The 20,000-nt window shown below is 30.9% G+C and overlaps 1 protein-coding gene across 11 annotated transcripts in view; it reads left to right on the top strand.

Annotated features, from left to right (window-relative positions):
• Positions 1-20,000, top strand: part of LOC124423522 (transient receptor potential-gamma protein) — a 77,356-nt gene that overhangs the window by 39,709 nt on the left and 17,647 nt on the right. For all 11 annotated transcript variants that reach the window (XR_006942105.1, XR_006942106.1, XM_046961315.1 and 8 more), the window contains one exon: positions 13,854-14,143. Coding sequence is in view for 9 of the 11 variants with exons in the window: in XM_046961315.1 (XP_046817271.1) it covers positions 13,970-14,143 (174 nt within the window). In the remaining 2 variants the exon portion in view is untranslated. The remainder of the gene's footprint in view (positions 1-13,853; positions 14,144-20,000) is intronic.

Below are 20,000 nucleotides of genomic sequence, written 5' to 3'. Positions count from 1 at the left end.
GAAAGTATAGTATTAGTGAGATAGACCACGAAAATTTAGTTTTACGATTAAAAGATCAGAAAATATGAGAAAAGAGAAAGAGAGAGAGAATAAAAAATATCTCGACACAGTTACTCTTTATTCTGCAGTCGTTTTGCACGTTTTAAACGTAGAACGATCGATACGATCGAAAAATCATCGTAAAACGTATTGGAGTCTCTTAATAAAGTTCACCGTTGAACCGATAAAACGGCTGCGAAAAGAGAGAGAGAGAGAGAGAGAGAGAGAGAGAGAGAGAGAGAGAGAGAGAGAGAGAGAGGATGAGAGGAAGAGAGGATAAGAGAGAGAGAGTGAGAGGGGAAGGAAGGAAGGGGTTTTTATTAAACGCCGCGGAAACGTTTCCTCAGCTGCGATTTTTCATACGTCTCGCGGATATTCGATATTGTGAAGGACATTTAAAAATCTATAAGAGTAATATCAAATGATTTTATAATTTCAAGGATTTCGTAGAATTGTAAAATTTAACGAAGAACGAAGTTAGAAATTTGTTGAAAGCGGTCAATTACGTTTTGTGGCTTTCCCACCGCAAGATAGACAAGCAAGTCTCTAGAACATTGTTCTATGTTCTAGAGATAGGTAGATAGGTAGATATGTATACGGTAAGATAACGAGAATGAAGATCGATCGATCTTACCGAGGATACAAGAACTCGATTAATCTTTGAGCGAGAGTTCTACTCTTGAGTCGACTTTAATCTGATTGACGAAGATACCCCCACCCTCAACACTAGCCACCCCCCCCCCAACGCCCCCTTAGCTCAAGTATTTGTCTTTATTAATGCACTCTCTTCGATATTATGTATCGACTTTGCTTCTTACAATTCATCTTCTACTACATTCAATTTTCTAATTCTTATTAATATATATATATATATTGTCTAATTAATACATAAATTTTCTTAATATATATTTTAATGATAATATTTATATTATCATATTTTTATTTGAAAAAAAGATGCTTTCAATTAAAAAAAAAAAAAAAAAAAAAAAAGAAAGGATAAAGATGTTTGATAAGTTAGATAATAATAATAAATATTAAATTTATAGAGAGGAAGATCAAAGAATTATATAAAGAAATCAAAGAAAAAAAAGTATGACAGGGTGGAAAATTAAGACGAAGTCTTACAGCGTTTTCGGGATAAATTTCTTTTCAAGGGTAAGCAAATGGAAGGCAAATAAAAAGCTTTTTAATATCAAGAGCAAAAAAAAGAGAAGAAGAAGAAGAAGAAGAAGAAGAAGAAGAAGAAGAAGAAGAAGAAAGTAGAACAAAGAAGAAAGAAAAGGAATTACTTTGTTAGACGTAACTCTGATTTTTTTCTTTTTTTTTTTTTTTTTTTTTTTTTTTTTTTTTTTTTTTTTTTTTTTTTTTTTGGAATCAACAATAATGTATCTTTTAGAAAATTTCTTTTCCTAGTCGCGTCTATCGTATATTTCAGAATTCAATAGTTCAGGGATATAGGAAACGTTGAAGCTCGATGATAATGAAAGTGTCAGAGACAATCATGGTCTGAAGCAGCGAACGATAAAGAGCCGTCTCGATTTCAGTAAAACGAGACGTAGCGGTGTGAGAACTGATCGATGTAATTCAAGTACAACCAAACATTTACGTTCGCCCGTGGCGGTCAACGGAATAAAATGCGTACGGTAATGGACTATCCTTTGTCTATGTATCCGTGTGTTTAATACTTATCTGTCTATTGCGTTGGTATACATATATCAACGTGTATCGTAATGTGGGTGTGTTTGTGTCGTTGAAATTACGTCGGACACGACGCAATTCGAGTGGTAAGGTCGATTGAAAAATGATTGATGAGGGACAAGCAATCGAGAGGCAGGTTAGTAGGCAAGCAGGCAGGCAGGTCGTCGAACGTTTTACGAACAACGAGAAATCGCGAACCTAAGATCGCTCTCTTCGGTCATCGATTGTGTAATTGATATATCCTGTTACTTTCCCTCTTCGATCGATCGAAAGATCAGCTGATTCGAAATTTATTGATTTTTTTTGTTAAATTCTCTAGGAAATGTTAAAAAAAAAAAAAAAGCCATTTAATTACTTATAATAAGAAATTCTTTTTGAGCCATTAATTAATATTATCGATGATAATAATAATAATAATAATTATTATTATTATTATTATTATTATAATTAAGGTATTATTCTTTTGGAGTGTAGATCCGATTGGAATAAGATCCGAATAGTAATGATCGCAAAAAGTTCTGAATTATTTTCAATCGTTGAATAGGGAGAGAGACTCCTTTAAGAATTTTACGAATGAATGGAGATTTCTTTTTTTAAAATCGAAAGAGGTTTATTTCTTTTGTGAACATTAAAGTATCCCGTTGTAAAGTCTAACGATAAATTGGCATACGTGTCGTAACCTTTGAAATCTTTCTACTCGAATGAATATCGTAGTCGTTTCTCGACTTATCGTTAGGTATGCGCTTTATACGAGGGTACTCTTGAACAATGAAAGTTCTGAGAAGGTTTTCTCTCCTCAGGAGCATTTATTATTAAAAGTAAATTCACCGTAAACCGCTAGATTTATTTCGAAAGCGATAACAAGGACGAACATTCTTAGAGAGAGACACCAACTACGTTATCGTAACTTCTCGACCATTAAAGCCCTTTTACATAAAAGACAAGACAAGTCGGTTCTGATCCGATAAGAAAATAATAGTATCGATTGGCATCAAACTGTAACAACTTGTGAAATGTATTCGCATGGAAAGATGAAACTTATTCTGTGGCTTTTTTTTCTCTCTCTCTTTTTTTTTCTTTTCTTCTTTTTTTTTTTTTTTTTTTTTTTTATAAATACATAGAACGATCAAATTATTTAAATTTTGTATATACGCGTTTATATAAGAAAAAAAAAAAAAAAGAGAGAAGAAAAATGAAAGAGACCTTCTCAAAAGATCTTATATTGTAATTCAAGTTAAGGTGGGTCGGGGAAAAAAAAAAAAGAAAAAGAAAAAAGAAAAAAGAAACGAGAGATTTCATAAATAGAAATAGAGAAAGGGATAAAAAGGAAAGAAATCTTTTTCTTTTTTACTTTCAGAAGATAAACTCCGACGAATAAATTTTTTCCGTTGAGTACGTTCGCTGATGAAGAACGTACGATTTTTTTTATGTTAATATCTCGCGAAGAGATGGTTCGACGATAATTAAAACTTCGTGTTAATTGTCAGAGATAAGTGTTGTAAATGAGATTAGAAAATTAAATACGTTCGAGCTATGACATTGTCAAATACGAAACGAAAGTAAAACGTTCGTTTTTCTTTGCGAAGCTCTCGTAAGAAAATGAAATTTTATTCGCCTGTCACAATAGAATTTATTGATCAAGTTTCTCAAACTATAAACCAACATCACGTTCTTCTTTTTTATTTTTTCGTTTTCCTTTTCTTTTTTTTTTTTTTTTTTTTTTTCCTTTAAAAAAAATACATCATATTTTTCATTTTTTAATTGATACCTAATTTATTCTTTTAAAATATGTGTCTCTTTATATATATATATATTTTTTTTTTTTTTTTTTTTTTTTTTTTTTTTTTTTTTTTTTTTTTGTTAAATACAAGGAAAGTTCACAAGATAGCGTCTATCGAATTTATTAGACAATCTTATTATTATATCTTGTATCTATTAAAAATAATATAATACCTTTTTATTGATCTTCTTACATGACAAAACAGAATGAAAAATGCATGAAGAAATTTTAAACAGATGGGATTTCATTGAGATAACTAAAAGATATTTCAAGGGAGTCAATTGACGAATTATTATCTATTGTTAGTTTTTAAGAATTTCATTTAGCAATATGATAATGAATAACAAATGCTTTCTTTTTTTTTTTTTAATACGTGATATAACAGTTATATTAGAAGATCATTGACCTAGATCGATTTAAAAAATTTCAATTCGAAATATCAATGACACGGATGTATTTTTAACGGGTAACATGTATAAACAATATAAATTCCTGAAATTGAATTCACAAATCAATGATAAACAGATGGGTTTTCGTTACTTGCTACATATATAAGGGTATTACTGGCCTATATCAATTCTCAAAATTAGATTCGGAGTTTAATACATTTTTGGGATAGGTCATGTTATCATTCGTTTTTCCGAGATTAAAGTCGAATTGATCGGTGATCTTTCAAAACGTTTATCTTTCGGAATGGAATAACGTGAAAATTCATAAAAGGGGGCGAGTGGGGAGGGGGATATGGTTGAAAAAAGGAAGGAGAGATAAAAAAGAAAAACGATTTCACTTTTGTACTTTATCATTTATAACGTATAGATAATTTTCAATTATACGAAGTGAAATAATAGAGAAAGAAAAAGAAATTGATAAATAAAATATTCAAACGGTTATTATCTCAAGATCCTCGTTAAATCGTTGATCTAATTTAAACTTTTAATTTGATCACGTGATAAAATTGTTAGAATAAAATGAAATACAACGTTAATGAGTAAATCTTTGACAGCTCCTTTCTCGTTGCAGCTGCGAAAACGAAATTTCAACGTGACGTAGATGGCTCTTGGTCACAATAGCCCATGGAAGTGTGTTAGAAACGGTAGATGAACTTGGTGAAATACGTATGTTCATACGAACGTATATATATATATATATATATATATATATATACACACACATATGTATATACGTTTTACATGCCCATGTACGTATATAAATGCACACACTCTTACGAGACATCGTTTGTTACGAATACGTGTACGGTTTGGCCGGTCGATGCACAAACTGAATACAGTTCACTTCCTGCGACTGTAAACTGTGTTCGATAAAGTGGATTACTTCCGCATAAAATGGTGCGAAGAATATGAAAAATCTTCGATTGCTTTGATAATCCTACATTAATGAGTTACGTTCGAAACTCTTGAGTGAAATAATAAACGAAAGTAGAAAAAAAAAGAAGAAGAAGAAGAAGAAGAAAAAGGAAAAGAAATAATAGAGAAATAAAAAATATGAAAAGAAAGAGAGTAATAAAAAAGGAAAAAAAAGAAAAGAGAGAGAGAGAGAGAGAGAGAGAGAGAGAGAGAGAGAGAGAAGGAACTATATTAGTTGTTGAATTTTAAGAAAATAAGATTAAACCGGTTGCCACTGGTTCGTCCTTTGCGCCACTTTCATTATTTTATCGGCACCGCCGGCGACTATAAAATTACGCTTCATTTTCCGAAGGAATGAGTAATCCTACGGAAGTCGAAGGACCTAAAGCGGAAAATCCGTGAGAGATCGTTAAAGCACCATTTTCTATCTTGGCTTTCTTCTTTCTTTCGTACATAAATTGCGAAAGGCCTTCCTTCGTTCGCGTCGCGTTTATGATGCGACCGTTCTCGGCGAGTCCCCTGATTTATCGGTGAAATATTGATTTTTCATTTGCTTCACAAATGAGTCGGGCGTTCCATCTTTCCTTCTCTTTCTCCCTCTCTTCTTCATCTTCTTTTTTTTTCTTCCTCTACCTCCTCCTCCTCCTTCTCCTGCTCCTCCTCCTCTTCCTCTTTTTCTTGTTTCTTTTCTTTATCAATCTTTTCCTTCTCTCGCCAACATGCAATTCTCGGTTGCTTCTGTTTGGTAGCACGAATGAGAATTTTTAACTTTGTATATATGCGCGTCGGATTTAACGAACTTCTCTTCCCACTTTCTTGACATTTCGTTTATGAAAGAGTAAAAACAAATCTGTGGCAGACTCTCTAAGAAATCTTTTAGTAACTCTTGATACCTCAACTCATCCTTTTTATTCGCTTTCTATTCGTTTTGTAAATTCTTTTTTGAAACAAGTATCAATTCAATGTCAAATTGAAATGATAAATAATTTTTCAATATTACGATGATATTTGATCGTGCACTTTAGAGAGAGAGTGAGAGTGAGAGTGAGAGTGAGAGTGAGAGATAGTCAAATGAGACGATTATAAATTATTTTCAAAATTATCAATGTTAAGAACAAATCTTATTTGCTTTATTAAAATAAATATTATCTATATATTAATTCAGAATATTGTAATAATGCAATAAACAGTAACAACGATAATAATAATAATAATAATAATAATAATAATAATAATATTGATAAGTCGTACATGATAATTGTTCAAATTCTTGGATATAATTAAAAACTAATTAATCTTCCTACTAATTGAAAGTACATTATATTTTCCAATGATATAATAGTTCAAGTTCATGCTCATTATCTTTTCCATCGAAGCTTTTATTTGGTTTCAATTATAGATACGAACAAAATATTAACATCAAATGGAAGTAAAAAATATTGTCTCCTTCATCATACACCTATCATAAACTTTTCTAAGTTATAACATTTTTACGCGTAACGTAACAATCGATTTAATGTGAGTTAAAGTAAGTAGTTTTAATAGACTGTGAACTTATACTTTTCAGTCTCTTATATTTATATCTTTCTTTGATGATGTCGTTAGATCCATATTAGATATGACGCAGCTCGTTGATAAGCATTCATTTTACGATATAAATGGATGAGAAATAATAAATATAATTAATAGTAATATAATAATTGATGTATAAATTTTCGACGAAAAACTGAGACTTTGTCGAATATTTTGTAAAAAATAATAATTAAATGGAATACTTATATATTAAATATTATTTTATACACTTTATAACGCTCGTGTGTGTATGAACAAATAATAATATAATGTACTATACAGTATAATATTAAAATTTCATGATTCATGTAAAATAAAGAGCAGAATTGAATCGGAAAAAAGTTAAAGCTTGAAAATACAATGATTCATGTACGCAAAAAATAATAGTAACGAGATTAAAAAGAAAACAGCTGATGCATATCTTGTATTTTACAGATGTTATTTAAATGTAAAAAAAAAAAAAAAAAAAAAAAAAAAAAAAAACTAATATTTATGAAAGATATGATAATCAATAATAAAAGTGTTTATTAACAAGAATTTTTCATTAACTTAATATATACTAAAAATGTGAATGTTATAATGAACATAAGGAGAATAAAAAATACAATATTATAACTTGACAAGTGTAAAAGAAAATATCACTAAAGCTATTAAAATTTCAAAGTTTTTGGAAATACTTTCGGATGAATATCGATACTTCGTAAGTCTTTGAATAAGAATGAATAAGAATGAATAAGAATAAATATTGATGGAGAGAATTTCGATGTTTACTCGTCGGAGTGCAAAAAAAAAAAAAAAAATAAAACAAAAAGAAAAAAAAAAGAAAACAACTGATAAAAATTATTAAAAAGTTTGTTCTTGTCGGTATTAATTTAATATAACGATTCCAAGTGCAAAATTTATGTCCATTGATATATTAAATTAAATTAAAATTATTTTGTATATTCATTATTATTATTATTATTATTATTATTATTATTATTATTATTATTATCATTATTATTATGTAACTATTATTAGCGTAATTTTCGAAGCTTTTAAGAAAATTTAAAAATGTCATTTCTTTAAAATCAAAATCGAAGAATTATTTTTGAACTTATCATTGGCACGAACCATTATAAAACTTATCGTATAATGGATGATCTTAAGGGAACAATGAGATCCCTTTAAATTAATTAAGGTCAAAGGTTGAGAATAAATCGAGTTAGGTGATATTGATACATTGGTTGATTCTCGATTATAATTTAATTTAATGGCACATTAAATTAAATTAATAGCATATATATATATATATATATATATATATATATATATATATATATAAATCTGAAATCTAAGATCTCCGAAAAACATGATCTCTTCTGATCCTTCTGATCCTTCTGATGAAGAAATTTTGGTTTGCCTTTGTCGAAGATTTTTTTTTTTTTATTTTATTATTATTATTTTTTTTTTTTACTTTATTCTTCTCTCATTTTCTCTTTATCTTTGTACATTTGATCTCCTCGAAGTAATAACTTCATTTCATTATTTTTCTTTACTCCATTTCTTTCATTTCCTCCTTAATTTTTTTTTTTTTTTTTTTTTTTTTTTTTTTCCATGGAACAAACACGTCGATCATGTAAAAAGCCGCATGCCGCAGCTCAATCTCCCTCTTTCCTTGTAAAAGATTCTCGTCGACTTTAAAAAGACAAAAGTTCGATAAATCTTTCCTCTACGTTTATCTCGTGGCTTTCTTTGAACTTTCATTACGGACTTTCTTTCTTTTTTTTCTTCTACTTTTCCTTTCTTTCTTTTCTTTTTTTTTTTTTTTTTTTTTTTTTTTTTCATTTAACTTATCCAAAAGTTCATACGTTCAACTATATTCTCGTATTATACTGATAATTAATTATCACTGTAACCCAATCGATTTTAGTATTTCTCCAATTGAAAAATAACTATAATCCATGAAATATCTTTTCTCGTTATACGATAATGAAAGAAAAGAAAGAAAGAGAAAAGAGAATGAGAATAAAAGGGATGAAATAAAATTGGTCCGTACTATTACCGACGTAATTAACAACATTCCTTATCAGTTAGGAATGTTACGGACACAAGGTATTCGTGCCAATTGTTCGTTCGCGTGCGTTCACGACATTCACGCTGCATAAGCATTCACCTACGAGTTCGTCGTTCGTGCAAGTCTTTCTTAAGCCCGATATTAATGTATTTCTATAGATACATACATACATACATACATACATACATATATACATACATAGAATACATAGATACGCGTAAAGGCTTGCTAAGTTATTTTCAACGTACACATAGTTACGGGAAGGTGAGCAACAGGTGTAGTATAGCACAAGGGTCGACTACCGCATCGGCCTCCCTGCAGTGCTAACTCTCTCTCTCTCTCTCTCTCTATATATATATGATTCTCTTTCTCGTTCTCTCCTGATTGTCGATTAGCTAGCAGATTTCGAAACTCGGGATATTAATTCCGTTAACGTGCTCGAGAAGTTGGTACTTCCAAGTTCGGCTTCTTATCCGATTTTAACTCAGCAAGAGGTCGCCGATCGTCTAATCAACCAAGTAAGAAATATATGGTTCGCGTTAACGATTCCTATTTTTCATAGTCCAATGAATTTGCTAGATGAAACCATAGTACTTGTCGTTAATTTTAATCCTGGCTTATATATGTAAGATGAGTAAAATGTATAACTATTTATATATATATATATATATATATATATATATATATATATATATATATATATAGTAGTAGTTGAGTTTTGATAATAGTTGAGTTTCGATATTTTTTTATATTATCACAATTCTTTTTTTCTTTTCTCCCTACCTTTCCTTTCTCTTGTTCGTTGGTGAAGAAAAAAAAAAAGGAAAATAAAAAAAATAAAAGAAATGTCGGTTAAAGGGTTAAATCGATCTAGCAAACTTCGTTTAAAGGTTGAGACGTGATTAAGCGGAAATTCTCCTTCTCTCTCTTTCTCTTTCTCCCTCCCTCCCTCCCTCCCTCCCTCCCTCCCTCTCTCTCTAGTTTTCTTTCTTTCTCTCGTGCTTTCGGTCTTTCGTTGCAATCAGGGCACAGCCATCGATCTTTGTCTTTTAACGAGTAAAGTTATAGAGGAAAGTTGCGCCAAGATGGAACATCGATCGACATCGAATTTCCGAGACGAAAGCACGCAAGAAATATTTGATATACCCAGAAGGAATCGAATTTGTGTGTTAGATGCAGGTGCAATATATCGAGTTGTATTAGTATATCCTATACTCGCACGTACATATAGTCACGTCTTTATCGATCTAAGCTCGCATGTAAACACGCGATTCGCGTTAAGCTCAATGACCTGAAAGAGGTCGCAAGATTTCGTAACAGCGAGAGAGAGAGAGAGAGAGAGAGAGAGAGAGAGAGAGAGAGAGAGAGAGAGAGAGAGAGAGAGAGAGAGAAGGGTTTTATCTTTTAAAGAAGAAAATTTTGTTCGTCAATTTTTCTGACATATCCAATATGTAAAATTAAAATCGTCGAAATATAATTTATCATCGTCTATGTCTCTCTATACCTGTCAAATTTTGTTTTTAGTAATATTTAAAGGAAAGGAGAGAGAAACAATTTATTGAATTTTTCTGAAGGTAGATCCAAATATATATATATATATATATATATATATATATATATATATATATATTATATATTATATATATAATATATATATATATATTTGGATCTACCTTAATAAGGTTTCGAAAAGAAATATATATATATATATATATATATATATATATATATATATATATATTTCTTTTTGAAACCTTACGAAGAAATCTTTCTTATATTTTTTTCTTAAAAGAAGAAAACGATTCCAGTGTCCTTCTTTCAAAAAGAAAAGCCACGTAAAGAATTCAGTTTCGAGAAAGTGCTTCTTCCCTTTCGATTTTCTTACAAATCGACATTACTATATATATATATGTATATATGTATGTATGTATGTATGTATGTATGTATGTATATACGAAGGAGATACGTCCCGAAAGATTTCCACGGAAGTAAAGGAAATATATCTTTGACGTTGTTTACTGCGAGATCTTATAGATAGCGAAATTGAATTTTTCTTTTTCTTTCTTTCTTTTTCTTTTTTTGTTTTTCTTGTTTTTTTTTTTCAATAAAATAATTTTTTCCTATCCCTTTTCTTTTCTATTGTCAGACTTTTTAAACTTTGTAAGAAAACTTGTCGTATTCTTTTCATTTGGTTGGGTTACGTTAAAGAACTTAAAAAAGAGCGAGAACTCGCGAAAGAAAGAAAGAAAGAGAGAGAGAGAGAGAGAGAGAGAGAGAGAGAGAGAGAGAGAGAGAGCGAGCAATATTCTCTCAACTTTTCTTTGATCAAGTCTCTTTTCCTTATTATTATATCATATTTTAAAACTCAAATTTATATCTACTTTAAATTGTTCCGTCTTCAACACGAGACACCATCATTATAACGAACAGCCTCTGGGCAAAGTCCCTCGTAAAGTTTCCACGCAATTATTAGAAGATGTATATATATATATATATATATATGTTTAATATGCATATGTATGCATAATAAGCATATATAGTGTGAAAGATGGCACGACTTGTTTCGAAACTCGTGTTATCCGAAATTCTAACAGCCCTGTCGGATTCTAGGTTCTACGAATAAGTTTTAAACGACGAAAGCCACAATTCGAAAGTTGATAATAGGAAAATGATATACGGTTTTCGTTGACCAGACAAGCTTCATTCGGTTTCTTATAATGCCTGAAATAAAAGTCATTCAGAATAGAAGAAAAACGTTTCATTTCTGTTTCATTTCTGTATCATTTTTATATATGATATATTTGTGCTATATCTCTTTCTTTCTCTCTCTCTCTCTCTCTCTCTTTTCTCTTTAAAGGTTCGTCTGGGAACGTTATTAAATTTTTATTCCACTTGAATCCATCTTCATGGTTTTATATGAATGAAGTTTTGAATACGATTGTCGCATTCTATGTGAAAGTTCACACGCATTCGTCGAATGAAATTTCATTTTAGCTGCTGCTGCTACTAATGCTGACGGTCACGTTGATCTCGAATGCTCTTTTTTGTTTTGTGTTCTTTTTTTTCTTTTTTTTTTTTTTTTCTTTACTTTTCTCTTAATTTCTTTTTTGTATTTTCTTTTGTATTTTTTTTTTTTTTAATCATTACTACTACTACTACTATTACTATTATTATTATTATTACTTTTTATTCTTTTCTCTCTCAGTGTCTGGACATTTCTAAGAAAATATCTTGTACCGGCCTAAACTAACGAGAACTGAAACTCGTGTTACGTGACGAAGAAGCTTTATTTTAGATAGAAGATTCTTTCTAAAGGAAAAGGAAATCTCGAGGATATCGAGAAGTGAGAGAGAGAGAGAGAGAGAGAGAGAGAGAGAGAGAGAGAGAGAGAGAGAGAGAGTAAAATTTTATCTCGATGTTTTTAAAAGACAAAAGAGTAAGAAGGTGGATACGTGGATCCTAGAAATCGAGCTATAGACGGTAAAGGAGCGAGACAAAACGAAGGATTTTCAAGTACGAAGAAAATAGCCAAGTAGATAGGGATCTTGTTGCATTTTATTATCATCGATAACGAAAAAAAACTTCAGCTTTCTTCATCGAACTAGTATTTTTTTTTTTCCGTTTTTTTTTTTTTTTTTTTTTTTTTTTTTTCTAAAAGTCTTTTCCTATGGATTTCGTTTAACGAGTAACATAACGTTTATATTGTTTCACGATATTATATATAAAATAATAATAAAAATACAAACGAAAAAAATATATCCTACATATAGTTTTCAATAAATATATATAAAGAAATAATTTTTCTTTTCATTGAAATATTTATAAGAAATAGATTTTGTCAAACGTTTTAATATATTCGAGATAAATTGTTTCCAAAAAAAAAAAAGAAAAAAAAAAAAGAAAAAAAAAAAAAAAAAAAAAAAAAAGGAAAAGAAAAGGATTGAACAAAACTAAAAAAAAAATGTCATTGTAGTATCGTTGTAATATAAAATATCGGATTCACGTTGTTATAAGTTGAACGATAATTTTCAACCTGTCTGGTGCATCTTCGAATGCATAACTCATAGCAATGAATTATCGTAGCACACGATCATGAACAATGGGGGAAACTTTGTGAAATGTCACTAACAGACACTTTCAATACACATATCGTTCCATTACCGATTATTTTTGCGTGTTTACGTAGATATAAGAATTTTTACTACATTACGATTTCGGGAATTAATCGAAGAGGAAAGAAGAGCGAGAGCGAGAGAGAGAGAAAGTAAGAAGAACGTGGAACGAGGATTACGATTAAATCGAAGTGAATTTGTTTGTATGTTTGTTAAATCGAATCGTGGTCTTGTTCCAAAGTTTATCGAAAATCTCGAATCTCATGTAAGAAGCTCGAAAAGCGGCGAAATAAACTTATTACGGTTAAGTAACGTAAAACAAAAGGGGGGGGGGGAAAAAAAATTAGAAGAAAAAAAAAAAGAAAGAGGAAAAATCGAAGTCATCCTCGTGAGCGTTTTTATTGTAGTCTGTTTGTGTAAAACCAATAAAGAAAAGTGTATCATTCGATCCATCATCCACGTTTGGATTACATACGTGGGGGGTGGGGTCGTTCCATTTCACCGAGAAATCGAACCACCCACCCCCTCTTTTTCCTGCTTTTTCTATGATATACTACTCTTGCATCTAATCTTTATTTGCATATACACAGATAGGCACTTACATATATACATACATACATACATACATATATATATATATATATATATACATACATACATATATACATACATACATACGTAGGTATATAAGCATGGTGATATGTATCGACGAGCCGATAAAAGGAGAACAAGATTTTATCCTTTTACTTCTCTCTTATTTCCTTTTTTCTGGTGGTGGAAAAAAAGGGAAAAATAGTATTTTCTCGAAAGGAAGTATATATCATCGATCTATGCGACAGAAATCGCGAAATATATATAAAAATACATTTATTGATTCTATGAAATAAAATTTGCAATTAAATATTATTTCTTTGAAATATAATAAGGTATATTTCATGTTAAAATTTTTTTCACCCTATTATATATATATATAGATAATTTTCTTTTTTTAATCACAAAAAGAATAAAAAAAAAAAAAATTGATGCAAATGAATAGATCTTTTCGATAGAATAATAAGTGAGAAGGATTTATTTATTATCTCTCATAAGAAGTTTTACTTTATTTATCAACGCGATAAACGATAAGTTCTTAAAAAGAGAAGAATTTAAGTTACGAAGAACAATAGATGTATCCTTTTATCTATCATCTTTATTTTTCTTCTTTTTTTTTTTTTTTCTTTTTTCTGTCGTAGAAAGCGCGTACGAAGATGAGGAGCATATCGCCAGGGGCGGAAGGACCCCTGGTGAAAACGATTTCGACGAGGAAGGTGCCGATGGAACAGTCACTGGTACGACGTTCGATCTAAGAATGGCGACGAACACGTCAAGGGGTCAAATATCCGGCGCGGGAGGAGGCTTCCTTAGGGGTGCCGGCCAACAACACGTCAACTTCGATCCAGAAGCACCCCCGTTGCCACCCCTAGATACCACCCAACAGACTACGAACCTCCTCGAGAGACCTGATGCCGATAAAAAAGTTAAGGTATAATATCCTTTCTTTTCAATTTTTTCTTTAAAGCGTTTTAAAAGGATCGAAATAGGTTGTACGCTATCGTTCTTTTTTCTTTTTCTTTTCTTCTTCTTCTTCTTCTTCTTATTATTATTATTATTATTGTTTTTTTTTCTCTTTTTAATCTCTAATCGATTCCTCGAGAACAACAAATCAAAATTAGGAAATATATCGGATAGCGTATATATATATTTGAACAAAAAAAAAAAAAAATGAAGAAGAAGAAAAAAAAGAAAAATAAATGAATGATAACGTACTCGCGTAAATAATTGTTCGTAAAAAAACATGTCAGAGGATTTTCGTATACACTTTGACTCTTTCGTTTATTCAAAAGATCTCAGATAAAATTGTTAATTAATTCATATATTTGATGAAAAGCATACATTTTAAACAAGTAATAATAGTTAATAGTATTACGGGAAGTTACATGACGTTGAAACTTTTACGAGAACACGTACTTAATACTAATACAATGTTTTCTTTTTTTCTTTTCGTCTTTTTTTTTCTTTTTTTTTTTTGTTTCTCTCCCTCTTCCTTTTTCCTCACTAACTCATGACAAACGATTACTTTTAAAGCATGGAATATGAATAATCCATACGAAGGATTTCGTTTGAAGGAGAAAAAGTAGGTGGCTTTGATTATATTCCCTTGTGAGGAAAAGAAAGAAATGAAAATGAAGAAAGAAAGAAAGAAAGAAAGAAAGAAAGAAAGAAAGAAAGAAACAAAGAAAAGAAGAAGAAGAAGAAGAAGAAGAAGAAGAAGAAATGAAGAGCTCGAATAAAATTTTCTTCTTGTACATGGAAGAACGATTTAATTTAGATTTACAATACTTAAATTAAATCGGATTAGAGATTACGAACCGTAATTATCATTTGGAAGAATTATTTCAACTCTCTGAGTTGGTCACGAAGGAAACAGTAAAAATGGAAAAAGTTTGAAGAAAAGGGGATGGTTGAAGATGGAGGGGGAGAGAAAAGGAAGTGGAGGAGGGGCGAGAGAGAGAGAGAGAGAGAGAGAGAGAGAGAGAGAGAGAGAGAGAGAGGAGGAGGATGGTTAAATGCTTTTGATTCGTTTAAATGCAAGTACCGAACAAACAGCTTTCGATGTAACGAAAGGGGTAATCGCGAGTGGACGATAACGACGTTACGACGTCGATCCAATTTGTAAAACTCGCGAATAAATTGAGAAGTTCCGTTCATTTTATTATTTCCTTTACCATTACTATTTCCTCTTTCTCTCTTTGTCTCTTTCCCTCTTGTTTTTTGTCTTCTCTCTCTCTCTCTCTCTCTCTATCTATCTATCTATCTCTCTCTTTCTCACTTTGTAATTTTCCCTCGAATTCATTGAACCGCAAAACACATGGGAAATCCTGCGATAAAGAATAATACTTATCGTTCGTTCCGATAATCAATTTCATTTGATACGAACATCGGCAAGATAAAAAAAAATATTTCTCCATATCAACTTTATCAGTTTGATGATTCGTATGTATAAATACGTACCACGTATTATGGATATATAGTTAGATTACATTTGTTAGACGACATTGGAAATACTGTCGGGGATCCTATTAATTACCATGATACGTTTGTACGATATTAATTAATTATTCTATATTTGTATATTGCTAGCTTCACGCTTCTCTATATAACAGGATCTAACTGAAATGTTATTACGATAGGTACGTGTAAATCCAATCGGTATATATATATATATATATATATATATATATATATATATATAATTTATTATCGATAATACTGAAAACGTCGGACATTCGTTACATTTTAATTAGCAAATTCGTCAACTTTCATCGCAGCGAATTTCATTATTATTATCGCTTATGTTTTTATAAACGATCGACAATTTTTTCGTTCTTTTTTTTTCTTTTTTTTTTTTTTTTATACATTAAAATATATCCGATGCGAAATCGAGAAAAGAAAAAGGAACGTAGACAGACGTTAGTAAGAGAGATTCGAAAAGCTTTTTTTATATATTTATATTGGAAGATAAGTATATATATATATATATATATATATATATATATATATACACACGTTTCTATGTATCTGTGTTTGTATAAACGGTAGCTGACAAAGCTTCTACTTTTATTACGTCGTAAAGTGTCAGTCTAGTTTACTATTCTCCAAGGTAGGAATGATATAGAAGGGCTGTTAGATGAAGATAATCTTAAGAATGATGAATAGCAGTTTTTTTTATTTTTGTTTCTTTTTTTTTCTTTTCTTTTTTTTTTTTTTTTTAACTTTCCTCCCTTTTGGTAAGACTTTCAATTCAGATTCTTTTAACGTAGTCGTTGTAATCCTCGAATCAACGCATTTTTTGTTTTCTGTTTTTTTTTTTTTTTTTTTTTTTTTTTTTTTTTTTTTTTTTTTTTTTCTATATGAAAAAATATATATATATTTATATGTCTTAATATTCGAAGTTATGTAGATACGTATTCGAAGGAGAACACGTAAAATCTATTTAAGGTTGAAAATTTTCGTATTCCGTGCGAAGCTTTCATCTTTTATTACGTCGTAAATGTCATCGAACATGGGATGGGAGAGGCTCACCAATTCGAATGGTTTATATAACGTTACCCGAAATAGGGATTCTTTTTAATTGTTGAATTATGATTCTTTTTCTTTTTTATTATTATTTTTTTATTATTATTTTAATATAAGTACATATATTAGGTGGATCAGAAAGTAATGTCGTTTCTGCGCATGTCGATATTTGAGATTGTTAAAAATTGTTAAAAATTGTTAAAAATTTATTCGTTTGAATTTAATTTAAGAAAGCGACATTACTTTCCGGCCCACCTAATATATATGTATATATAGAAATATATATGGAATAAAGGAGTGAAGAAAAATTGGACGAATTCTTGTAAGAAAATGAATGAAAAAAGAAACGTAGCAGTGCCGTTATCAAAGGCTATGAATAAATTCGGTTGCGGTTAAAAAAAATGCAATAGGAAAAAAGCTAGGATGATGGCGTACTTGCGGAATAAGTGAGAAAGAGAGAGAGAGAGAGAGAAAAGAAAGAGAGATAAAAGGAAGAAAGATAAAAGAAAAAGAAAGGAGGAAAACATACCTTACATCTATATTACACGTGACGAACGGCTAGGACAAAATTGCGGTTATATACAATGGTTACATTTTAAATTCTTTCCCAACTTTCTTTCGAGAACTTTTATTATTATTATTTTGCATAAGTTTTACCTAGCGTGATTACTATGTCTTTGTCTTCGTATATGCTATTGGTTGAGTGTTCTAGAAGAATTCTCTCTCTCTCTCTCTCTCCATCTTTCTCTTTTTCATGAGAAATAAGAGGCAGCTCACTTTTCGTGATAGTGCGGAAATCCTTCAAAGAAGTCGTATTCTCTATCTCTCTCTCTCTCTCTCTCCCTCTCTCTTTTTCTCTCTCTTGAAAAGGAGCATTGTAACGAGAAGCTTTCGATGGAGCTTTCGTGATTTTCTCGGGTTTGAATTTTTCGAAAATAGCACGTTATCGAGGTTAACAATTATTAAAAGATTTCACATTTCATAAAGTACTTTTTTTTTTGAAAAGCAATTATTTTGGAATTCGTATGAATATTTTATTATCATTCATCGTTCAACATCGACAATGAGAAATTGTGTCGGTTTGTTATAATATCGTCGGCAATTAGATATGCTCAAAGGATTGTTTTCGAAGAAGAAGAAGAAGAAGAAGAAGAAGAAGAAGAAGAAGAAGAAGAAGAAAAGAAGAAAAAGAAGGAAAATACGATTCTATGAGATCAACAAAGGTTTTAACGTGGGAAAAAGGAAAAAGATATAACAAGCAAGTATTGGCAAGAGATTGGCAGGAGAAAAGAAAGAAAGAAAGTATGAAAGAAGGAAGGAAGGAAGGAAGGAAGGAAGATTACGAGTACCTCAAAGTTGACGGGGTGGTTGAGTTGGATATGTATATATATATATATATATATATATATATATATATATATATATATATGTGCGTGTGTGTGTGTGTGAGGACACGATTAGCCCTCTTGGTTTTAAGAAGATGGCGTACTATGTCGAAGGCCGACACTGACAACGAGTGTTTACTTGGGCGCTCCCTAATTGTCGAATGGCACGCCCTTGACAAACATTGTCTATCATTCTTCGTAGGTTTCTTCTTTCCTATGTTTCATAAAGAAAGAGAGAGAGAGAGAGAAGGATAAAAAGATGGGAGAAGCAAGAGGAAAAGAGAGAAAGAGAGAGCGTCATTCAAAACGACAACTAAATATATACATATATTTATTTATTTATTTATTAAATTTTCATTGAAATTCATTGAGTTTAATTTTATATTTCAAATTTCTATCATCGTTCAAATTTCAATTGTCTAATGTCAGATTTAATTATTGATATCAATTTGAAGAAAAAAAGAAAAAAAAAGAAAAAGAAAGAAAGAATGAAGAAAGATCAATGAGGAAAGTCGATGATTCATCGGTTGTAATTAGAAGAAATCTCGTTTTTACGGATTTCAAATGATTATATTTCAAACATGAATGAGATAAAATACATCTTCGTTCTTAGGGGATCAAACGTTTCTCATGAGTTTTATTTCTTATATTCGAAGAAGAAGTATCTTCCTTAACGCTCGAACGATGATTTCTTTTTCTGAAAGAAATGGCCGATGAAAGCAAAGAGGCATGATTGTCGGCCCTTTAGGAAAGGAGACCACGCTGAAGCCGCCGGATTCTTTTCATTTCACGATTCACAAAATGGAAAGGGGAGGAAGGTTTTGATGGTGAAGGGATGCTTTGAGGGGAGAGAAGGTAACGAGAGAGGTCGACCGATCAAACAATGGAGAACTATTCCACCTATTAATTCCTACGTCCCACTATTGCTGGCCTTGCTTTATTTCCCTCTCTCTATCATTTCTCTCTCTCTGTCTAACTATCTATCTATCTATCTATCTATCTCTCAAGCACGTGGATTTTCATCCCTTCATTTTCATCCCTCATCGTGACCGCCTACACTACCTAGAATATAACAAGAGAGACGTAAATGCCCAACTGTATTTCTCGAATTCCGTGATTCTGATCGAGTTCAATTCTCAAGATGCACCTGCATCATAATAATATCGAATGGTTTTATTTTTATAAATGCTCTTCTAAATTGTCAATTTAAAATTTATCACAATAAACTTAGACTCCGAGATAATTATGTAGATCTTTAAAAAAAACAAAAAAAGAAAAAAACAAAAAGGAACGATTGAAAGAGACAAAATTTCATCGGTATCAATCATTATACTATCCGATGAAGATAGATCGAATTTATTTGATGAAAAGAGACACACACATATATATATATATATATATATATATATATATATATATATATATATATATATACAGAGAGAGAGAGAGAAAGAGAGAAAAACATGAATGAACCCATTATGTGTATTCGATTTGTGAAGACCAAAAGAAACGACAAAGAAGATTTTATAGACGAGAAAGAGAGAGAGAGAGAGAGAGAGAGAGAGAGAGAGAACATATATACCCTCGAACACGTTTTCTCGCTTTTTCGAGTTGCTCGTATCGACACGATAGCATCGTAATGTTCAAACACTTCGGCAAAAGTGTCGGCTCGTATATACAATGTTCTCGAGAACCCTAACATGATATGTGCGAACGCTTTCGTCCGAACCGGAAGTTGTGCACCCTGCCGTCTCTCGCTTGCACGAAGTCTCGAAGTGCATTCATCATCTCCGAAAACCTCCTTCCCTCTGTTCCTCTTCTCTTTGCCTCTTTCTCTCTCTCTCTCTCTCTCTCTCTTCCTCCCTCCCTCCCTCTCTC

Source organism: Vespa crabro, chromosome 4 (assembly GCF_910589235.1).
Source record: "Vespa crabro chromosome 4, iyVesCrab1.2, whole genome shotgun sequence".
NCBI classification, from domain to species: domain Eukaryota; kingdom Metazoa; phylum Arthropoda; class Insecta; order Hymenoptera; family Vespidae; genus Vespa; species Vespa crabro.
The sequence above is the reverse complement of the archived record's forward strand: the minus strand, read 5'-3'. Positions and strand labels throughout refer to the sequence as shown.